This window comes from Monodon monoceros, unplaced genomic scaffold (assembly GCF_005190385.1).
Source record: "Monodon monoceros isolate NGI ecotype Baffin Bay Population unplaced genomic scaffold, NGI_Narwhal_1 Super_Scaffold_12, whole genome shotgun sequence".
Classification (NCBI taxonomy): domain Eukaryota; kingdom Metazoa; phylum Chordata; class Mammalia; order Artiodactyla; family Monodontidae; genus Monodon; species Monodon monoceros.
Window position 1 is genome coordinate 130,466,618 of NW_021703768.1, and position 16,978 is coordinate 130,483,595.

A 16,978-nucleotide genomic window follows, 5' to 3' on the forward strand; every position below is an offset into this window, starting at 1 on the left:
GCAGCCAACCTAAAGAGCGCGAGCAGGCCCGGCCGGCCGCGTGGCCCACTCCCATGTGCTCCACCTGCGGCCGCTCTCACGCGCTGGCTCTTTAAGACACTTCCCCCTCTTTACCATCCCTTCTCTCCTGCCCGGCTCGCTGCCCCCGCCCGCTCCCGAATTGCATCAGGCACGTGCTCGCCCCCGTCAGGTCTGAGTACCCCTCACCCACCAGCCCCGAGGTGCGCCGAGGAATCGGAGGCGAGGGGCGGGGCAAGGGGCGGGGCTGCGAGGCCCTGCGCGCGCGCTCCCGCCGCCTTCGCCCTCCCGTCGCCCACTGCCCGCTCCGGCGGGCGCGGCCTCGTTGCGCCTTCCCCTCCCCTTGCCCGCTGCGTCGCGAGGCGCGCGCCCGCCCGCCGCCTGCCGCGGATCGCGTGGTCAGCTCGGCTCGCCGCGCCTCTCCCCCGTCCGTCCATATTGCTGCAGCCCCCGAGCCGGGAAGCCCGGGCCGCCCCGGCGGCGGGGGGGAGGGAGGGACGGGACGAGAAGCCTGCCAGGCTCGGGGTGGGGACGCCTTGCGAGGAACGGGCGGGGGGGGGACGCGCGCCGAGGAGGCCTGGACCGCATAGTGGGGGGCCTTCGTCCCCCCCCCCGCCCGGCCAGCGGGCCTTGGATCTACGGCGGCTGCATCCGACCCGGAGGGGGGCCGCGCCTAGCGTGAACCCCGACCCTTCTCCGCCGGGACTGGGGCCCAGCGCCCCAGAGGAAGGCGTCGCGGGCGCTCGGAGAGCCAAGTTCGAGGCGGGGGAGGCAGCCTCGGGCGCGCCCGGCTTCTCTGGGGGGGCGGGCGCGCAGATGGCCACTCAGGTGGAGCCGCTGCTGCCGGGGGGCGCCCCACTCTTGCAGGCCGAAGAGCACGGGGGGTTGGTGAGGAAGAAGCCGCCGCCGTCGTCCGAGGGCAAGGGCGAGCCCGGGGCGAACGACGTCGGAGCGGGGGAGCCGGACGGCGGCGCCCGGAGACCTCGGCCGCCCTGCGCCAAGCCACACAAGGAGGGCACAGGGCAGCTGGAGCGCGAGAGCCCGCGGCCGCCGCAGCCGCCTGGCGCCGAGGGCCCGGCCGTCAGCGACGGGGAGGAGGGCGGCGGCGGCGAGCCGGCCGCTGGCGGAGGAGCTGCCGGAGCCGCGGGCGCCGGGCGCCGAGACTTCGTGGAGGCCCCTCCGCCCAAGGTGAACCCGTGGACTAAGAACGCGTTGCCGCCGGTCCTGGCCACCGTGAATGGACAGTCTCCTCCAGGTGGGTCTTTCTGTTTGGTATCCTGGGTCCGGGGCCTCTTCCGGGGACATAGGCGTCCCCTCCCCCAGCGGCCTCCAGGGCCCGGGGGTCCGCCACTGGTCGTGGTGACTCGGAGTTTTTGTTTTTTATTATCTCCTGGCTCATTCGGGTCGCCGTGCCCTGTCCCCCAGCACACTCAGGAACCTGCCCCTGCCAGAGGGCCCGGCCTCCGGGAGGCTGCGGCCACTGCCTGGGCCGCAGCGGTTAGTGGGCAACGGCGTGGTCCGGGCCTACCTCGCGGGGAGAGGGTGGGCGCTGGTTTCGGTGAAAAAGGCTCTCTCCCCCTACCGCATGTTAGTGTAAGAGATGGTTTCCAGCCTGAACCTTCCTGGGGAAGCCCCCTCTTACCACTCCGCCCCATGCTTCTCATTTTGGTAGCGTTGCGATCGTCCCCATGTTGTAAATGTGTAATAAGTATATGTCATAGGCAGCAAAACGCCCGGCAATGAGTTCATACCGACCACACAGATTCGGGATTTAAAAGTTAACAAGTTTTGTTCTCGAGTAGATAGTATTAGGTGGTAGAATGGCCATTGGCGATGGGTTCAGGGGTCGGTTACGGGCAGAATGGGGAGAAGAGGAAACCCAAAGTGTCATTGAATTCGGTGCTTTCCCTCCCTGATCCTGGGGACCTTCCGTCTTGAGAGGGAGCCGAATGGAGAGCGTGCGGGGCATCCAGTGAGGGGGAAATGTGAGGCGAGTAAGGGGGCATGCGGCGACGCGAGGGGCGTGTGGCGGCGGGGGAGGGAGTGGCAGGGCCGGGAGGGCGGGCGGGTGACAGTTGGGCGCCTTGCGCCGCGCCGCCGACCCGCGGGCTGCTCGCGACCGCTCGGCCTGGGCGTTCGGGGCCCGCCTCGGCGCTCGGGGTGGAAGGCGGGTGCGGGCGGGCGGCGCGGCCAGGAGTGTGCGTGTGCGCGGGTGTGAGTGCGCGTTCCTCCTTCCCGGCATTCCTCCGCAGCCGGGACAACGTGGTGCCACCCCGCGCGGCGAGTGGCATGTGACCGCCGACCGGCGCTCCCCGCGCCCTCCCTCTCCCTTCTCGGCTTTGGGTCCTTTTGGACCCGGCCCCTTGGGGAAGGTGGGAAGTCCCCGCAGAGCGTTGTCAGTGGCGCTGGGGGGAGAGAGGCGGTGCAGAATATGGAGGTTCGGCTCGGCCTTCCTTTGCCAAAAATAGATCGTCGGCTTTGGTAGGGGGCGCGCCCGCCCTGCTCCCTTTGCCGGCGCGTATAGGCACAGTGGGGCTGGATTCTTCGGTTCAGGGTCTTTTTGTAGTGGTTCAGTGTTAAAACACGCTTGGAGCTAGAATGATGGCCTGTGGCCATAGCCGTATTGGTTTTTCAAAACCCCTCCCCTTCTGTAGCGCTGGTTGAGGCTGACTGGTTTAAACCATCAAAATGGGGAAAGGGAAGCTTAATGCCTTTACATTCAAGGGAATAGAATCCCTTGTAGTCCTAGGGGAACCAGAACAGCGAATTCTGAAAATGGCATGTTGTAATTTTTATTTCTTTTAAGGTTGCTTCATTTGGAGGAGGGGACATTTGGCGTTTACTAATAGTACCTCAAACCGTGTTCTCTTCCTTTTGCCCTCCTCCCCTCCCCCCCGTTCCTTCCAGAACCCTCTTATGCAAAGGGCAGTGCTGAAACCTCCATTTTCTTGCAAATCCCTCCTGATCCACCCACAGAGGGAGGAATAGCAACTTTAAGACACTCTTTGGTCCTTCCCCCCTCTTTAAACTCAAGGAGGTATAATCATGCCCAGGAGAGAGCACTCCTCAGAAGTTTAAATGGGGCTACTCACTCTGGCTGCTGCTGCTTAGCTAATGGTGAACCTACCTTGTGGGTTTTACATCAGCATGACATCAGGTGGTATTGGGTGCTTGAGCTGGCATTTTGTGCAAGTCCAGGGGCCCTTGATAGGGTGCATCACTGGGGTTATTGATCGTTGGAAGAGGACAGCTTGGCTGGCATCTCGCCTTTACCTCTGAGTTCTTAGAAAAGCCAACTTGCTTTAAGTGCCCACAGCAAAATTCTGAGTCCGGTAGATTTACTCTGTTCTTGTTAGGTAAGAAAGTGTCTTGTCTACTCATTGGTTTTGAACTTGCAGAATAGTCTTTGACAGACAAACTCTGAATTCAGTAGCTCTTCTGTTTAAGCCAGTTGTTAGGGCTTGGATGCTTTTTGAGGGAGAATTTTGTGGTCAGGGTAGATGGTGGCACTTTCTTTGAAGTTTACGTGGATCACTAAGGCCCTTTTCCAGCCCTGATTTTATTTACAGCTTGGACAAGTTTAAATGAGACACAATGGAATGACAGTGTGGTCTTGGGAAATTTTGTGTTCCGTGATGCATATGTTTTGGGTGCCTCATAAGCAAGCCAAAAGCTTTCCAAAGCTTGCTGCAAATGCCTATTTTTAGCTCTCCTTTTGGCTCAGATGCTAGTATTTTAGTTCTTTAAGGGACACATGCAGTAACTAGTAATAAAAGATGTTTTGCTATATCCCCCCTTTCTTGTGGGGTTCTCTGGTCTGGTTTAAGCTTCTGTGTCTTAGTAGTTTTAAATCTTGGGATTTGCATTTTGGTTTTTTGTATTTTCTTCCCCTAGAATATTTTGAAAACATTAAATATTTTTTCCTTATCTTAGCCACAACTTTTTAAGTATGAGAGAGGCAAGATGTCTTAGTTAAAGAAGTGAGGGCTTCCCTGGTGGCGCAGTGGTTAAGAATCTGCCTGCCAGTGCAGGGGACACGGGTTCGAGCCCTGGTCTGGGAAGATCCCACATGCCTCGGAGCAACTAAGCCCGTGAGCCACAACTACTGAGCCTGCGCGTCTGGAGCCTGTGCTCCACAACGGGAGAGGCCGTGACAGTGAGAGGCCCACGCACCGCGATGAAGAGTGGCCTCTGCTCGCCGCAACTGGAGAAAGCCCTCGCACAGAAACGAAGACCCAACACAGCCAAAAATAAATAAATAAATTTTTTTTTTAAAAAAAGAAGTGATACATAGCAAAGGTTCTGGGATCAAAACTGCATGGGTTCAAATGCCAGCTCAACCACTTGCTTAGCTGTGCCTCCTGCAGGATACTTAACCATTCTGTGCCTCAGCCTCTCCATTTGTATTCTAGAAATTAAATTATTTATCTGCCTCATGGGGCCATTGTGAGCATTCACTGTGATGATATGTGTGAAGTATTTAGCTTGGTGCCTGGCATGTGTTTGCTGTTGTACCATGTCTGGGAGACTGAAACTGTGGGATTTTCTGGGACTTTTTCTGGGTCTCCGTTTTCTCCACCTGTAAAATGAGGGGGTTGGAGAGTGTTGTACTTTCCTTTTCTGGTATTGTATTAGTACTCCCTGAAACATACGGGATATGTCTCCTTAAAAGTGGGCTTTTGCTTATCCACAGACATGAAGGGCATGGTATGGATAATCTTAAAGGTTGATGACCCAAGTAATTGGCTGTTTTTTCTTTGGAATGTGTTATGATGAATGTTTTAAAAATAAGTTTTAATTTATTTGCCTTTTGTAAAGATTACTTTTTGGCGGAGTGTTCATGTGCTCTCAGGGCTATGGGGAAAGGCGAGCCTAACTGAACTAAAAATTTGCTGTGGCTGGTGTACATGTAGTAGGTAGAGACTTGAGAGCATATCATCCCCACAAGCTTCCAGCAACCCTAGCAGGGAATCAGTGGGTTGATTGTCTGACACTTCTAACTTTGTGTAGTAAGAAAACACCAGTACTGTGATCTTTTTCTTCATTTCTCTTTAGAGGAAAGGCGGGGGCAGGGCCTGAGACTTGAATATTTATATTCTGGGCATCATTTTTTTCTGTGTCTTTTTGAAGTGCAGCTAACTGGTGACACAAAATAAAAAAGGATTATAATCCCAGCTAACCCATGGCAACCCCAGGAATCTGCCACCACACTGAACTGGCCCCAAATAAACCTCCACTCCCAGTCTCAGTTTTCTTCCTGGGTTAGGGCCCTTTCCCATCTTCCCTCCCCCACCAACGCCACAACTGGTTGTACTCTGTGGGGCATCCATGTGGATCAGTCAGTCTTCGTTGCATGAAGACCTCACGGTGTCAGAGCTACTTCAGACCCTGGCTCCTTCCTTCCTCACCACTAGAAGTGGACTGGGTGGAATTACACAGTCTGTAATTTTGAGTCCCAGCTTTGCTTCTAACTTGGTGTGCAATCTTGGGCAAATTACTCAGCCTCTCTAAACCATTGTTCCTTCATCCTCAAAATGGGAGTAATGGTAGTAACTATTTCATAGGGTTGTGAAAATCAAGATGTTTAGCATAACCTTTAGCTTAATGCCAGGTACAGAGCATCTAATAAGTGCTAGCTATAATAAATGATCACCATTGTTAGTAGTGTTCATTTCACTTGTAATTCTGCTTGTGTCCAGCATTGTGGACACTAGCAACCCCCATACTTTCTCTGTACCTGTGTTTCTTCATCTGTAAAATGAGGGAATTGGAATATGTCTTCAAAATTTTTTTAGTATCAAAAACAGTTTCTCCGATAAACCCCTTCCCCACAAAAGAAACCAAAGCAGAGCCTTTTATTATTATTATTATTATGTAAGTTTCAGGTGTACAACAGTAATTCACAATTTTTACAAAGCAAAGCTTTTTAAATGTGTATATTCGTATCTGCCATAGTGGTTAAGAACTCCAGTTTTGAATCCAGGTTCTGTGAGTGCTGGAGATACTCTTCTGGTTTCAGGAACCTGAGCCAATTGCTTGGGGGTTCATATCAGAGCAACCTGTGTAGCAACCAGGCATTAAGTGCCTTACAATGAATGTGGTAATAGAAAGTACACAGTGCTGTCTATAAAAATTGCCTCCACCAAATAAAAATTGAACCCACACCTAATAGAACCATAGGTCTGTGAGGTTAGAGGAACGCATTGATTGACCATGAGGTAGCAGTTATCCAATTTCTGAATGTGAGAAATTCTACAAGACAGATTATCTTGTCAATAAATAAGTGGCGTTCAAAAAAATACAACAAACTAGTGAACATAACAAAAAGAAACAGATTCACAGATATAGAGAACAAACTAGTGGTTACCAGTGGGGAGAGAGGGAAGGAGGGAGGGGCAATATTGGGGTAGGGAGTTAAGAGGTATAAACTACTATGTATAAAATAAGCTACAAGGATGTATTGTACAACACAGGGAATATAGCCAATATTTTATAATAACTATAAATGGAGTAGAACCTTTAAAAATCATGACTCACTGTATTATCTATCTGTAACATATAATATTGTACATCATGTTCAGTTAAAAAAATAAACATTTTAAAAAGAGGGAACTGTTATGGATGAAGAGTTGAGACGTTAGTCAGATGCCTTGTGTGGATCTTGTTTGAATCCTGATTCGAACAAACAGGCTATAAGAAGAAATTTTGGTGCCAATTGAGGATAACTGATCAGTTTAGATTATATTAAGGAATTATTTGTCAAGGGTGATAATGGCATTATGGTTGTTTTTTGTTTGTTTTAAACTCCATAGCTGGTTATATTGTACACCTCTGGCAAATAACTGTTAGGTTGGGCTTGGTAAACGAGGGCTTGATGCTCTTTTCCTGTAGTTCAGATCACTTTCTTCTCTTGTGAAGAAAGCACGCAATTAGGACACCCTCTGAAGGGGAGAAGGGAAGGAGGCCTTCTCCAGGAACCTTCAGCTGCCTGCCCCCTGTTCTGGGCAGGGAGTTTGAGTTTTACCCTAACCGGGAAATGAGTGCCTGTTAGGGAGGGGGAGGTGCTTTGGAGGTGGTCCTAGGCCCTTGGCAGGTAGGGGGCAGTCTCAGCAGTCCTGAACTCTGAACCTCCCAGAGTTGGGGGGCGGAGTGGAGGGGGGATTTTCTTGGCTGACCCAGCCCCTGTCTGCAGTGGGACCTAGGCTAGAGTAAGTATTTTAGAGCTGTTACTCAGCACTCTTTCCCTCTCTTTGGGAGTCGGGCAGAGAGAGGAGGCGGAGCAGTGGACCTGAAACCACAAAAACCTCTTTAACATGCAGAGCTTGGCAGATGGGAGTGCCCCTGTTTGCAAAATCCCAGACAACCTAAAAGGGGGTAATGAGGGTGTTGGGGCCTCCAGAGGGCTCACAAACCTCCCTGGCTGGTCCAGAGTGATCTAAGGGAGTGGCCAGGAGAGAGGACAGTTTTCCTGCTGGGGGTTTGTGAAAGAAGATAAGTTTTGATAACTGGCTAATGAAAGCACAGGAAACAGCGAGGTGAAGGAGCAAAGGGGTAGGTGATGGGATTTAAATCAGAACATGCTGGTTTTCTTGTTCCCAGAATGGGAGTAACCCCTATGCTAAGGTTGTTTTGAGGATCAAATTGATACCTCGTTGTGGGGTAGCCCAGTTCATGACTTAAAATGTCCCACACAGATAGATGTAAGTGGTTTAGCTTCCAGAAGATGCATTCCAAAGCCAGGTTCAGTTGACCCTTGAACAACACGAGTGCATGGGTCCACTCGTGTGGGTTGTTTTCCATAAATACTTCAGTCCTACACTCTCCACTGTTGGTTGAGTCCATGCTCATGCAGAACCGCAGATAGGGAGGAACAGCAGATAGCCCGCACAACCTATAAAGTTACACATGGATTTTCCACTGAGCTGGGGGTTGGCGCCCTAACCCCGCGTTATTGAGGGTCAACTGTATATGTAGTTTGAGGTAATTACCCATTCTGAGGGGTTATCCATGCCTTTCCTAAGTGAGGATGGATAATCTGGAGTTAACTGCATTGTCAAGCAGTGCTATGTAATAGTTACCAGGGCCAACTGGCCAATTTTTCGTGGCAGATAGCCTACGGTATCTCCATGAGGGACTTTCCCAGAATCAGAGGGACAGTCTTGATGTGGCACTTTTCCTTTGACTGCGCCTTTGGACTGGCAAAGCCGGTGTGGAAGGTGAGGTATGTGGGCTTTTCTGATGAATTTTGTAAAGCCGGCCACATAAATCTGACATACAGTGAGGGGCTTTACCACCTCAATCTGAGGTATTATTGGTAAACCCAGATGGCCCCTCCATCGGAGGCCTGTGTACAGGATACTTTGTAATAACCCTCCAAGCTTGTTGTGGTAACCACCTTACCGTCTGAACATACATTCCAGCAACTCCAGGTAGCCTTTTCTCTTCCTTCCTTTAAAATGAAGTTCTAAGCTTTTCAGAGGAACTGAATTCAGTCCCACAGTTGCCAGGAGCCATCTGGATGCATGGTCCGCCTGAGCTCTGGTTTTTGCTCTCCTTTCCACATACCCTAGCTTATTGAAGCTCCTGATAACCCCACTATAAGTAATAGTGATATTGCAATTATCCTGTGTAACCTGCTCAGCAGGTGCTCTTTTTATCCCCACTTCACAGATGAGGAAAGTGAGACTCAGGAGAGATTAATAAGCAGCTCTGTCCTTCTAATTGCTCAGACTAAAAACCTTGGGGTCATTCTTGGCACCTCTATTTCTCTGTCACCTTACATCTAATTTACCATTACCTCCTTTTGGCTCCAAAAAACTGTGACCAAAGCTAAATGCTTTCTTTTTACCACCTCCTTGGCTGCCAGCCTGGTCCACATACCATTACTGCTCAGCTAGGAGGTTGCAGGAACCTCTGAACTGGCCTCCTGTCACTCCTGCTTAAAGTCCTCTCATGGCTTCTATAGCGGAGTAAAATTCAGAGTCCTTAGAGTTTCTTCTTGATCTGGCTCCCCAGACGTCCCCTTGCCCTGACCCTCAGCTCTGACTTCATCTTTTACCACTTTCCCCTTCCAACAACATTGGTCCTTGCTTTTCCTGGAGCATGTTGTGCACCTTCCTGCTTCAGGGCTTTTGTTCTGCGATGCTCTTCCCCCAGATAGCCACATGGGCCACACCCTCACTTTCTTCAGGTTCCTGTTCCATTCATTGAGATGGAGAGGCCATCCCAGACCACCCTATATTAAATAGCAAGCCTGCACCCCATACTGTCTATCCCCATCCCTTTACCCTGCTTCATTTTTCTTCTTAGCTTTATTTATTTATTTATTTTTTGGCAGTACACGGGCCTCTCAACTGTTGTGGCCTCTCCCGTTGCGGAGCACAGGCTCCGGACGCGCAGGCTCAGCGGCCATGGCTCACGGGCCTAGCCACTCCGTGGCATGTGGGATCTTCCTGGACTGGGGCACGAACCCGTGTCCCCTGCATTGGCAGGCAGACTCTCAACCATTGCGCCATCAGGGAAGCCCTCTTCTTAGCTTTTATCACCATTGGATGAGGGTCTTTGGTGTTTGACCACTGCTTTATCCCCAGCACCTAAGCATGCCTGGCACATAGTAGGCAGCTCAGTGAACATTTAATGAATGAATGAATGAATCTCGTACTTTTAACAGCATCATTCACATTTTGAGTCTGGCATAGAGGAATACCACAGTGAATAATAAAAATCTGTGTTGACAAAGAACACACACACTCACAATCCATAATGGAAAGTGCTGTGTAAGAAAGCTGTGGGATTCTTTGGGAGTGCAGCAGGGAGCACCCAGTTCAGTCTAGGTCAGAGAAGTCCTTCTGGAGGAAGCAGTGGCTAACCTGAAATGGGAAGGACAGGTAGGACTTATCTGAGAAAAGGTCTGGAAAGAGAGCTGTCTTGGTTGAGGAAAGGCCATGAGGTTCAGAGAATTGAGTAACTCCCTGTGGCTGTAGTATAAATTCTCATTTTAACTGGAAGGCAGTAGGGAGCTTTTGAAGATTTTAAGTGAGGGAGTGGCATGGTCAGATTTTTGCTTTTGAAAGATTGCTTTTGCCACGTGGCAGAACCTCTTAGGTTAAGAATAGATGATTTGGGGTTTCCTGTCTGATCCTTTGGGGCAAGGTTCCTGGAGTACAAAGGGAGCAGACTTCAGAGTCTTACCTGAAGTGTATGTCTAGGACAGTTATCAGCTGTCATCCTTAAGGGGTAGGGAGCAGCTCCAGTGTATGGGATTTCTCTGACCTTTCAGAAGGCCAGATTATCTGGAATGCGTTTCGGTTCCTGGGAAAATCACAATTGCTGATGGACTGGCCTAGGCTGAGTCCATGCTTAAGCCAAGAGCCCCAGCCTGCTTGCGCTGCTGCAGCCGTTTAGCTGGAAAGAGGAGGCGGCCCCGGTAGGGGGATAGGCTTCCATACGGGAATCCCCACCTCCACCAGGGAAAGCACCCATGTGGTGGGACTTCTAGGTCCACATCTAGGCTGCCTGCCACCAGCCTCTCTGCAGCTTGGCTCTGTGGGCTTTTCCAGAGATAGCTACGTGCACAAGGTTTCCTTCCCATCAGAGCTACCTCCCTTCAGCTGAATTCAGCCATTTTTATACCTGTGCTAACAGTGGGTTTGCATTTGCCCATAGATGGGCTGCTGTAGTGAGTTCCTGAGAATACTGGGCTTTAGGGAGCCAGGCTTACCCTGACCAATGCCCGTTTATCAACTCTGTTCCCATTGCTGTGCCCTCAGGGGCTTGGATTTCCTTTCTCTCCTTTCAGAGGAGAAGGAGTATTTAGAGCTGAAAGGGACCCCAGAAGTCATTGAATCTAAACCATTGATTTACAGGTTAGGTACTTCAGGCCCAGAAAGGAAATAGAGTTGCTCAAGATCACAGTCAGTTCAAAGCAAGGCTGAGACTTGAACCCGTGTCTCTTGGGTTTACTCCGATTTTGTTTTCCTCTGGAGGAAGAAATAGCATATTGGGTGGTAGAATGTCGACTTTGGAGTTAGTCATCCAGTTTGAGTTAGCCCAGCCACCTACCAAGTGAGTGCCCTTGGAAAGGTTGGTAACTTCCGGGCTTCAGTAAAATGGAGTTATATCTGGAGTACCCACGTCGTAGGATCACTGTGCATGTGAGCTAGGGGAAGGGGAGTGCTCAGCCAGAGCCTGGCAAATAATAAGTGATAATCGTAAGAGTGTTGGTGGTTCTTCTTTCAAGGTCTTGAATTTGACCCAGGTCTTCAATTTGCTAATAGAGCTCAAGTGCTAAAGCCAGGCTTCCTGTGTCTTCCTGGGTCCTCTCTGCCCCTTATCCCTGCTGTTTGGTCCTGAGCATACACAGGAAAGCCGCCCATGTCACTTAGAGCCAGTTCTTCCTACCCTGCCCTAGGCTGTTACACAACTCCATAGTGAAGGGGAATTTAAGGAATCACTGGGGCTATAATCCTGCATGAGAAGCCCATATTGTGGCACTTGAGAGTGCCCTAGTGGTAGAATATCTGTGAGAGAACAGCTCAGGTGCTTTTAAAAAAATTTTTATTTATTTTTGTCTGCGTTGGGTCTTTGTTGCTGCATGCGGGCTTTCTCTAGTTGTGGTGAGCGGGGGCTACTCTTGGTTACGGTGCGCAGGCTTCTCATTGCGGTGGCTTCTCTCGTTGTGGAGCACGGGCCCTAGGCGCGCGGGCTTCAGTAGTTGTGGCTCGCGAGCTCAGTAGTTGTGGCATACGGGCTTAGTTGCTCCATGGCATGTGGGATCTTCCCGTACCAGGGCTCGAACCCGTGTCCCCTGCATTGGCAGGTGGATTCCTAACCACTGCGCCACCAGGGAGCCCCTCAGGTGGTTTGAAGTGAAACCTTCCTGCTCCATGTTTGGTATCTTTCTGCAGCTTTGGGTTTGCTTGGGGGAGTGGAGGTCTGCGCTTTTCCTGTCCTTCATATATCTTTACAGTGATACAAGAAAGAGAGGCCAATTATCTGGATGGAATAGCCTAGTTTAGGTTTTGTCCGAAGTGGAGCCGAGTGTAGGGGTGGAGTTTGGACATGGTTGGGTGTGGGAGGCTGGATGCTGCTTCTAGGGAGTGTGGGAGGGAGACAGGAAATCAAGAACACACAAGAGGTGGCTGCTCACTGGGACGCATGCACCTTACTGTGAAGAGGGAGGGGATGGTTGAAGAAACTAGGATTATTTTTCCCAGAGAATCAAAGCTTGGGGTGGGTGGAAATGCCGGTTGTTCTGAACTACAGCATTTGAACAGATCTGCTTCAAGTGGCCCTACAGGTAAAGCTCTGATGGCAAGTGGGAGGTGGAGGGTCAGTAGGTTTTGGCTCTGTTCAAGTAGTAACTTTCAGTAGGGCCCCCGACAGATTCAGCTGCCACAGGAGGTACTGGGTTCCTTGACATGGTGGTAGTATTTAAAGAGTTTGGATGGCAGTTTCCTGTAGGGCTCTGCAGCTGTAAATTTGCAAAGTACTTTCCTAGATTTGTTCATTCCGAAATTTTTGAGTACTTGTTACGTATCAGGCTCCAGAATTCAGGGGTAAATAAGACACAAAAGCCATGATGGAGCTTTTGTCCTGAAAGGTAGAAGTTACAAATAGGTATCCACTCCCTTTACTGCCTCAATTCCAGTTCAGCCTGCTGACAGCGTTTGATTACCCTTCATTCAAAAACAGTTGAGGGCTTCCCTGGTGGCGCAGTGGTTGAGAGTCCGCCTGCCGATGCAGGGGACACGGGTTCGTGCCCCGGTCCGGGAAGATCCCACATGCCGTGGAGCAGCTGGGCCCGTGAGCCATGGCCGCTGAGCCTGTGCGTCCGGAGCCTGCGCTCCGCAACGGGAGAGGCCACAACAGTGAGAGGCCTGTGTACCGCAAAAAATAAAAATAAAATAAAAAATAAATAAAAACAGTTGAAAGTAATCATCTGTGTTTTAAAATCAAGAAAATGTATCTGGAAACCTGGAGATTTGCAGCTCCTCTTTTAAAAGCCAGACTCTGAATATACCAAAATAATAATAATAATAATGAATTGTACACTTTAAATGGGTCAGTAGCCTGGTATGTGAATAATATCAGTAAAGCTGTTATGAAAAAAAATGAGAAGACCTGGCCACACTGAGCCTCTGTTCCTTTATGACTACTATCCAATGTCAGGATCTAGCTCCCTTTAGACGAGGATGCCTGCATTGGGCCTATGGGCTCAGTCTTTGTGTATTTTATCATACAAAGGAGAGAGGACAGCAGTCTGTCCAGCCCACAAGCTGAGAGCATCCTTATTCGAGAAGAATTTGAGAGTAAAGGGTGGGGAAGACTTTAAGGCTAAGGGCAGGGATTGCATGCAATCCCTGGAGGGGTCTCCGTACCCACCTCTCTGAGGGAGAGCGGGTGTGATGGGGAGACAGGACACCACTGGGCATTGTGGCCTGAGGCCCCAGAGCAGCAGTAGAAAGCTGTCTGAATGCTAAGGCGTGAGCCTGCAGTTATGTTAGGCCCCAATGAGACTTCACTCCCCTCCCTGCATCTGTGAAATGGGTGTAACATCCTTGATAGCAATCTCTAAGGCCCTTTCTAGCTCAAACACCCTTCAGGTATGAGAGCAGCTAAGGCAGATGTTACTGTGTTTCGGGTGGAAAGGGGAAAGATGCTGGCTAGAGGCCTTGTGCATCATGATTTTGCTCTTTGGGCAATGGAATTAAGGCTCATTGGAGCACTGAATTCTCTGGGGCAACAGACACTGCAAAGAGGCTTCTCCACGAGTGTGAGCCCTAGGACAGAGAACTCTGGGCAGGAGAATTTGGGACCAGCCTTCTAGTCCCAGATGTTTGGCTCAATTGCTAAGACACCATGGGTGACTGACTGAACCTCTTTGGACTTCTTTCTCTTTTCTGTAAATGAAAGTGGTCGAGCCAGAAGACCTTTCAAGGTCCTTTCCCACTAGGATTAAGTTCTGTGTATCAAATCAGAGGTCAAGACTAGTTTGAGAAAGATTTTATCTAATGGGGATTGCTTTTCCCCACCTGATTGGACCAGCTTTAGAGTGTCATCCCCAAGAGGTTGGCCAAGGCTGTGGGATTCTTCTACCTAGGCATGGGGTATTCTGCCCTAGGCTTCTGGGAAGTTCTGGGCCAAGGTGAGCTGCCCCAGAAAGTTGTTGAGTGCCCCCAGCAGCGTGCAAAAAGTGGTGACTCATTCCTTGGCAGGAATGTTGTTGAGGAGGTTCTGTACCTCGTTAGTTTGGGCAGTTGCTGGGAACCCCCTTCTGGCCCTGAGATTTAGAACCTAGGACTGGCGGAGGCCAGGGTCAAAGTATCAACTAAGGTCAGTGAGAGGGGAAGCCAGCCCATCTCGAGAGATTGTCTTTTTTTTTTTTTAAGAGGTTTATTTGAGCCAAACTGAGCACTATAGCCCAGGACTATTTCATTTAGAGTCTCTGTTTTTGGCGGGGGGGGGGGGGTTTGGCCACGCAGTATGCGGGATCTCAGTTGCCTGACCGGGGATTGAACCCGTGCTCCCTGCAGTGGAAGTGCAGAGTCCTAACCGCTGGACTGCCAGGGAATTCCCCTAGAGAGATTGTCTTGAGTATTCAGAGTCCTCAGGCTTATCTAGAGAAGCACCAGGGCTTGAGCCTAACCTTTGTTTGCCTGGAAGGAACTAACTTGGCTGCCACCAAAGTGAAAATCATTCATTTAACACATTTATTTCAGTAACCTACTAAGTGTTAGACCATGGGAATACTGATGGGAATAAGACAGAAGGGGCCTGCCCACATAGTTTACATTCTAGTGGGGTGACAATGTAAACCAGCAAGGTAGTTCTGGTTATCTGTTGCTGCCTAACAAATCACCCCCAAAACAGCCTGGATCCTGGTGCGAATGTGACCTTTTGTGCGCCCTCCAAGAGTAGAGTTTCTATTTCCCCCAACCCCGTGGAATCCTGAGATCAAACCCCGCTGGCCTTCAAAGCCATATTCTCTGGGGGCTCCTCTTGTTGCCGGACTCCCAGGCTGCGAAGCCTGACGTGGGGCTCAGGACTTTCACTCTTATGGCAGAACTTCTGTGGTATAATTGTTTTCCAGTTTATGAGTCGCCCACCTGACAGGTATGGGATTTGATTGTATCACGATTGTGACCCTCCTACCATCTCGTTGTGGCTTCTTTGTCTTTGGATGTAGGGTATCTTTTTTGGTAAGTTCCAGCGTTGTTTTTTGTTTGTTTGTTTGTTTTTGGTCTTTTTTGTCGATGGTGGTTCAGCAGTTAGTTGTAATTTTGGTGTTTGCTAAGACTGAAGATTAACTAGCCTGTCACAAATCTTTATTTCTTTGCTGGTTGTTGGGCTGCACCCTGGAGGCCTTCAGGGCCTCTGTTGCCCAGCTTCAAGACTGAAGAAAGATCCCAGAGTCAGCAACAGAGTCATCAGTGGTTTAATGGATGGGGAGCTTACATGTCTGAAGCAAGGTCTTGGAGTGATACCCCACCATGTATGGTGGATGGGGGGCAGGACACACGGCCATCTTCACTGGGGGGTTGCGGGTGGGGAAAGGGAGGCTACTAGTTATATCAAAAACAGCCCTTTTTTTTTTTTTTTCAAAAACAGCCCTTTTATTCACTGATTTATGGGGCAGGATTTGGACAGGGCTCAGCCAGATGATTCTTCTTTTCTTTGTGGTAGTGATAGAGGTGGCAGGCAGGTCCTGGTCTACATACAGGGCCCACTGCAGCTTCACTCACATGTTTGGAACCTTGACAGGGATGGCTGGGTTCAGCTAGAACTGGAGTGCCTTCAGGTGCCCTCTCCAGCATGGTGATTTCAGAGTAGTAGGACTTAACTACATAGTGGCTTGGGGCTCCCGGAGAGCTGTTCCAAGAGACAGGAAGTAGCTGTGGTCAGTATTCTAAGGTGCTGGGCCTGAGCACTGGCACAATATCACTTTTGGCACGTGATGTTGGTAGAGGTCACAGACCCTGCTGAGAATGAAGGGGAGGGGACATGGGCCCTGCTTTTCAATGGGAGGAATGTCGGTTTGCCACCATCTCTAGTACTACTTGGCAGTTTCTGATAGTGGTGAGTGCTGTGAAAGAAACAAACTAATAGAGAAGTGTTGGGGGTTGTGTGGGTGAGGGTAGCTTCAATCAGGGTGTCAGGGAACACCTCTAAGGGTGAGCCAAGATGGGGTTGATAAGGAGCCTGCTGATGCGCACTCTAGCCTGGAGGAACAGCAGGTGATGAATTTCGAGTTCTCCAAGCAACTGACACGAGAGGCTTTTGGAGGCCAGCTTAGGGAGTTTGGTTGCTGTTCTAAAAGCAGGGAAGGAAGTGGCATGATGCGGCTCCTGCTTTAGGGTTTGTCCATTCTGTGGAGAGTGGACTGGGGTCGGGGCGGGAAGAGGCCCGGTTAGTTGCAGGGAGGCCCCTCGGAGACTTCGGCAGGCGTCCAGGAAAGATATGGAAAGGAACAGACGATGGCGTAGTGACTTGGGCCATCCAACTAACTTAGTATCCTGTCCTGTCCCCCCTCCTCCAGACTAGGCCACTTAAAGAGGGCGTTTTGTGATTGCTATTTCTTACTTGCTCCTCTCTTCTCGTACTGTCCAGAAGTCAGATCAGTTGTATTGTGTCCATTAATCAGAAGGGTGGCCTGAGGCAGGCAGGTATGTTTCCCCTGGATCTGGGTCTCTCAGCCCCAGAGCCAGGAGGAGTATGAGTGTTTTCTCTGCTTCCCCTGGCCTCTCCTAGGTTCCATGCTCCAGGGTGGAGGTGGAGGGAGCGTGTGGGTGAACAGCATGGCGTCAGGCACAGGGAGGCCTGGAGATAGGGAATGAGCCCGACATGGGCTCTCTTGGTCACAGTTTTCCATTCCTGACTTCTTATTGGAAACTTTCAGGTAAGAACTTCAGGGTGGGGTCAGAGCAAGCTGCCAGAGCTGGAAGTCTGGAGATCCATGTTC

General features: G+C 50.5%; 1 protein-coding gene across 1 annotated transcript in view; it reads left to right on the forward strand.

Annotated features, from left to right (window-relative positions):
• The first annotated feature begins 788 nt into the window (after window positions 1–788).
• The window catches only part of LARP1 (La ribonucleoprotein domain family member 1), a 54,075-nt gene continuing 37,885 nt past the window's right edge, over window positions 789–16,978 (forward strand). The window contains 1 exon segment of the mRNA XM_029216060.1: window positions 789–1,273. Coding sequence (XP_029071893.1) covers window positions 835–1,273 — 439 coding nt within the window. The 5' untranslated portion in view covers window positions 789–834.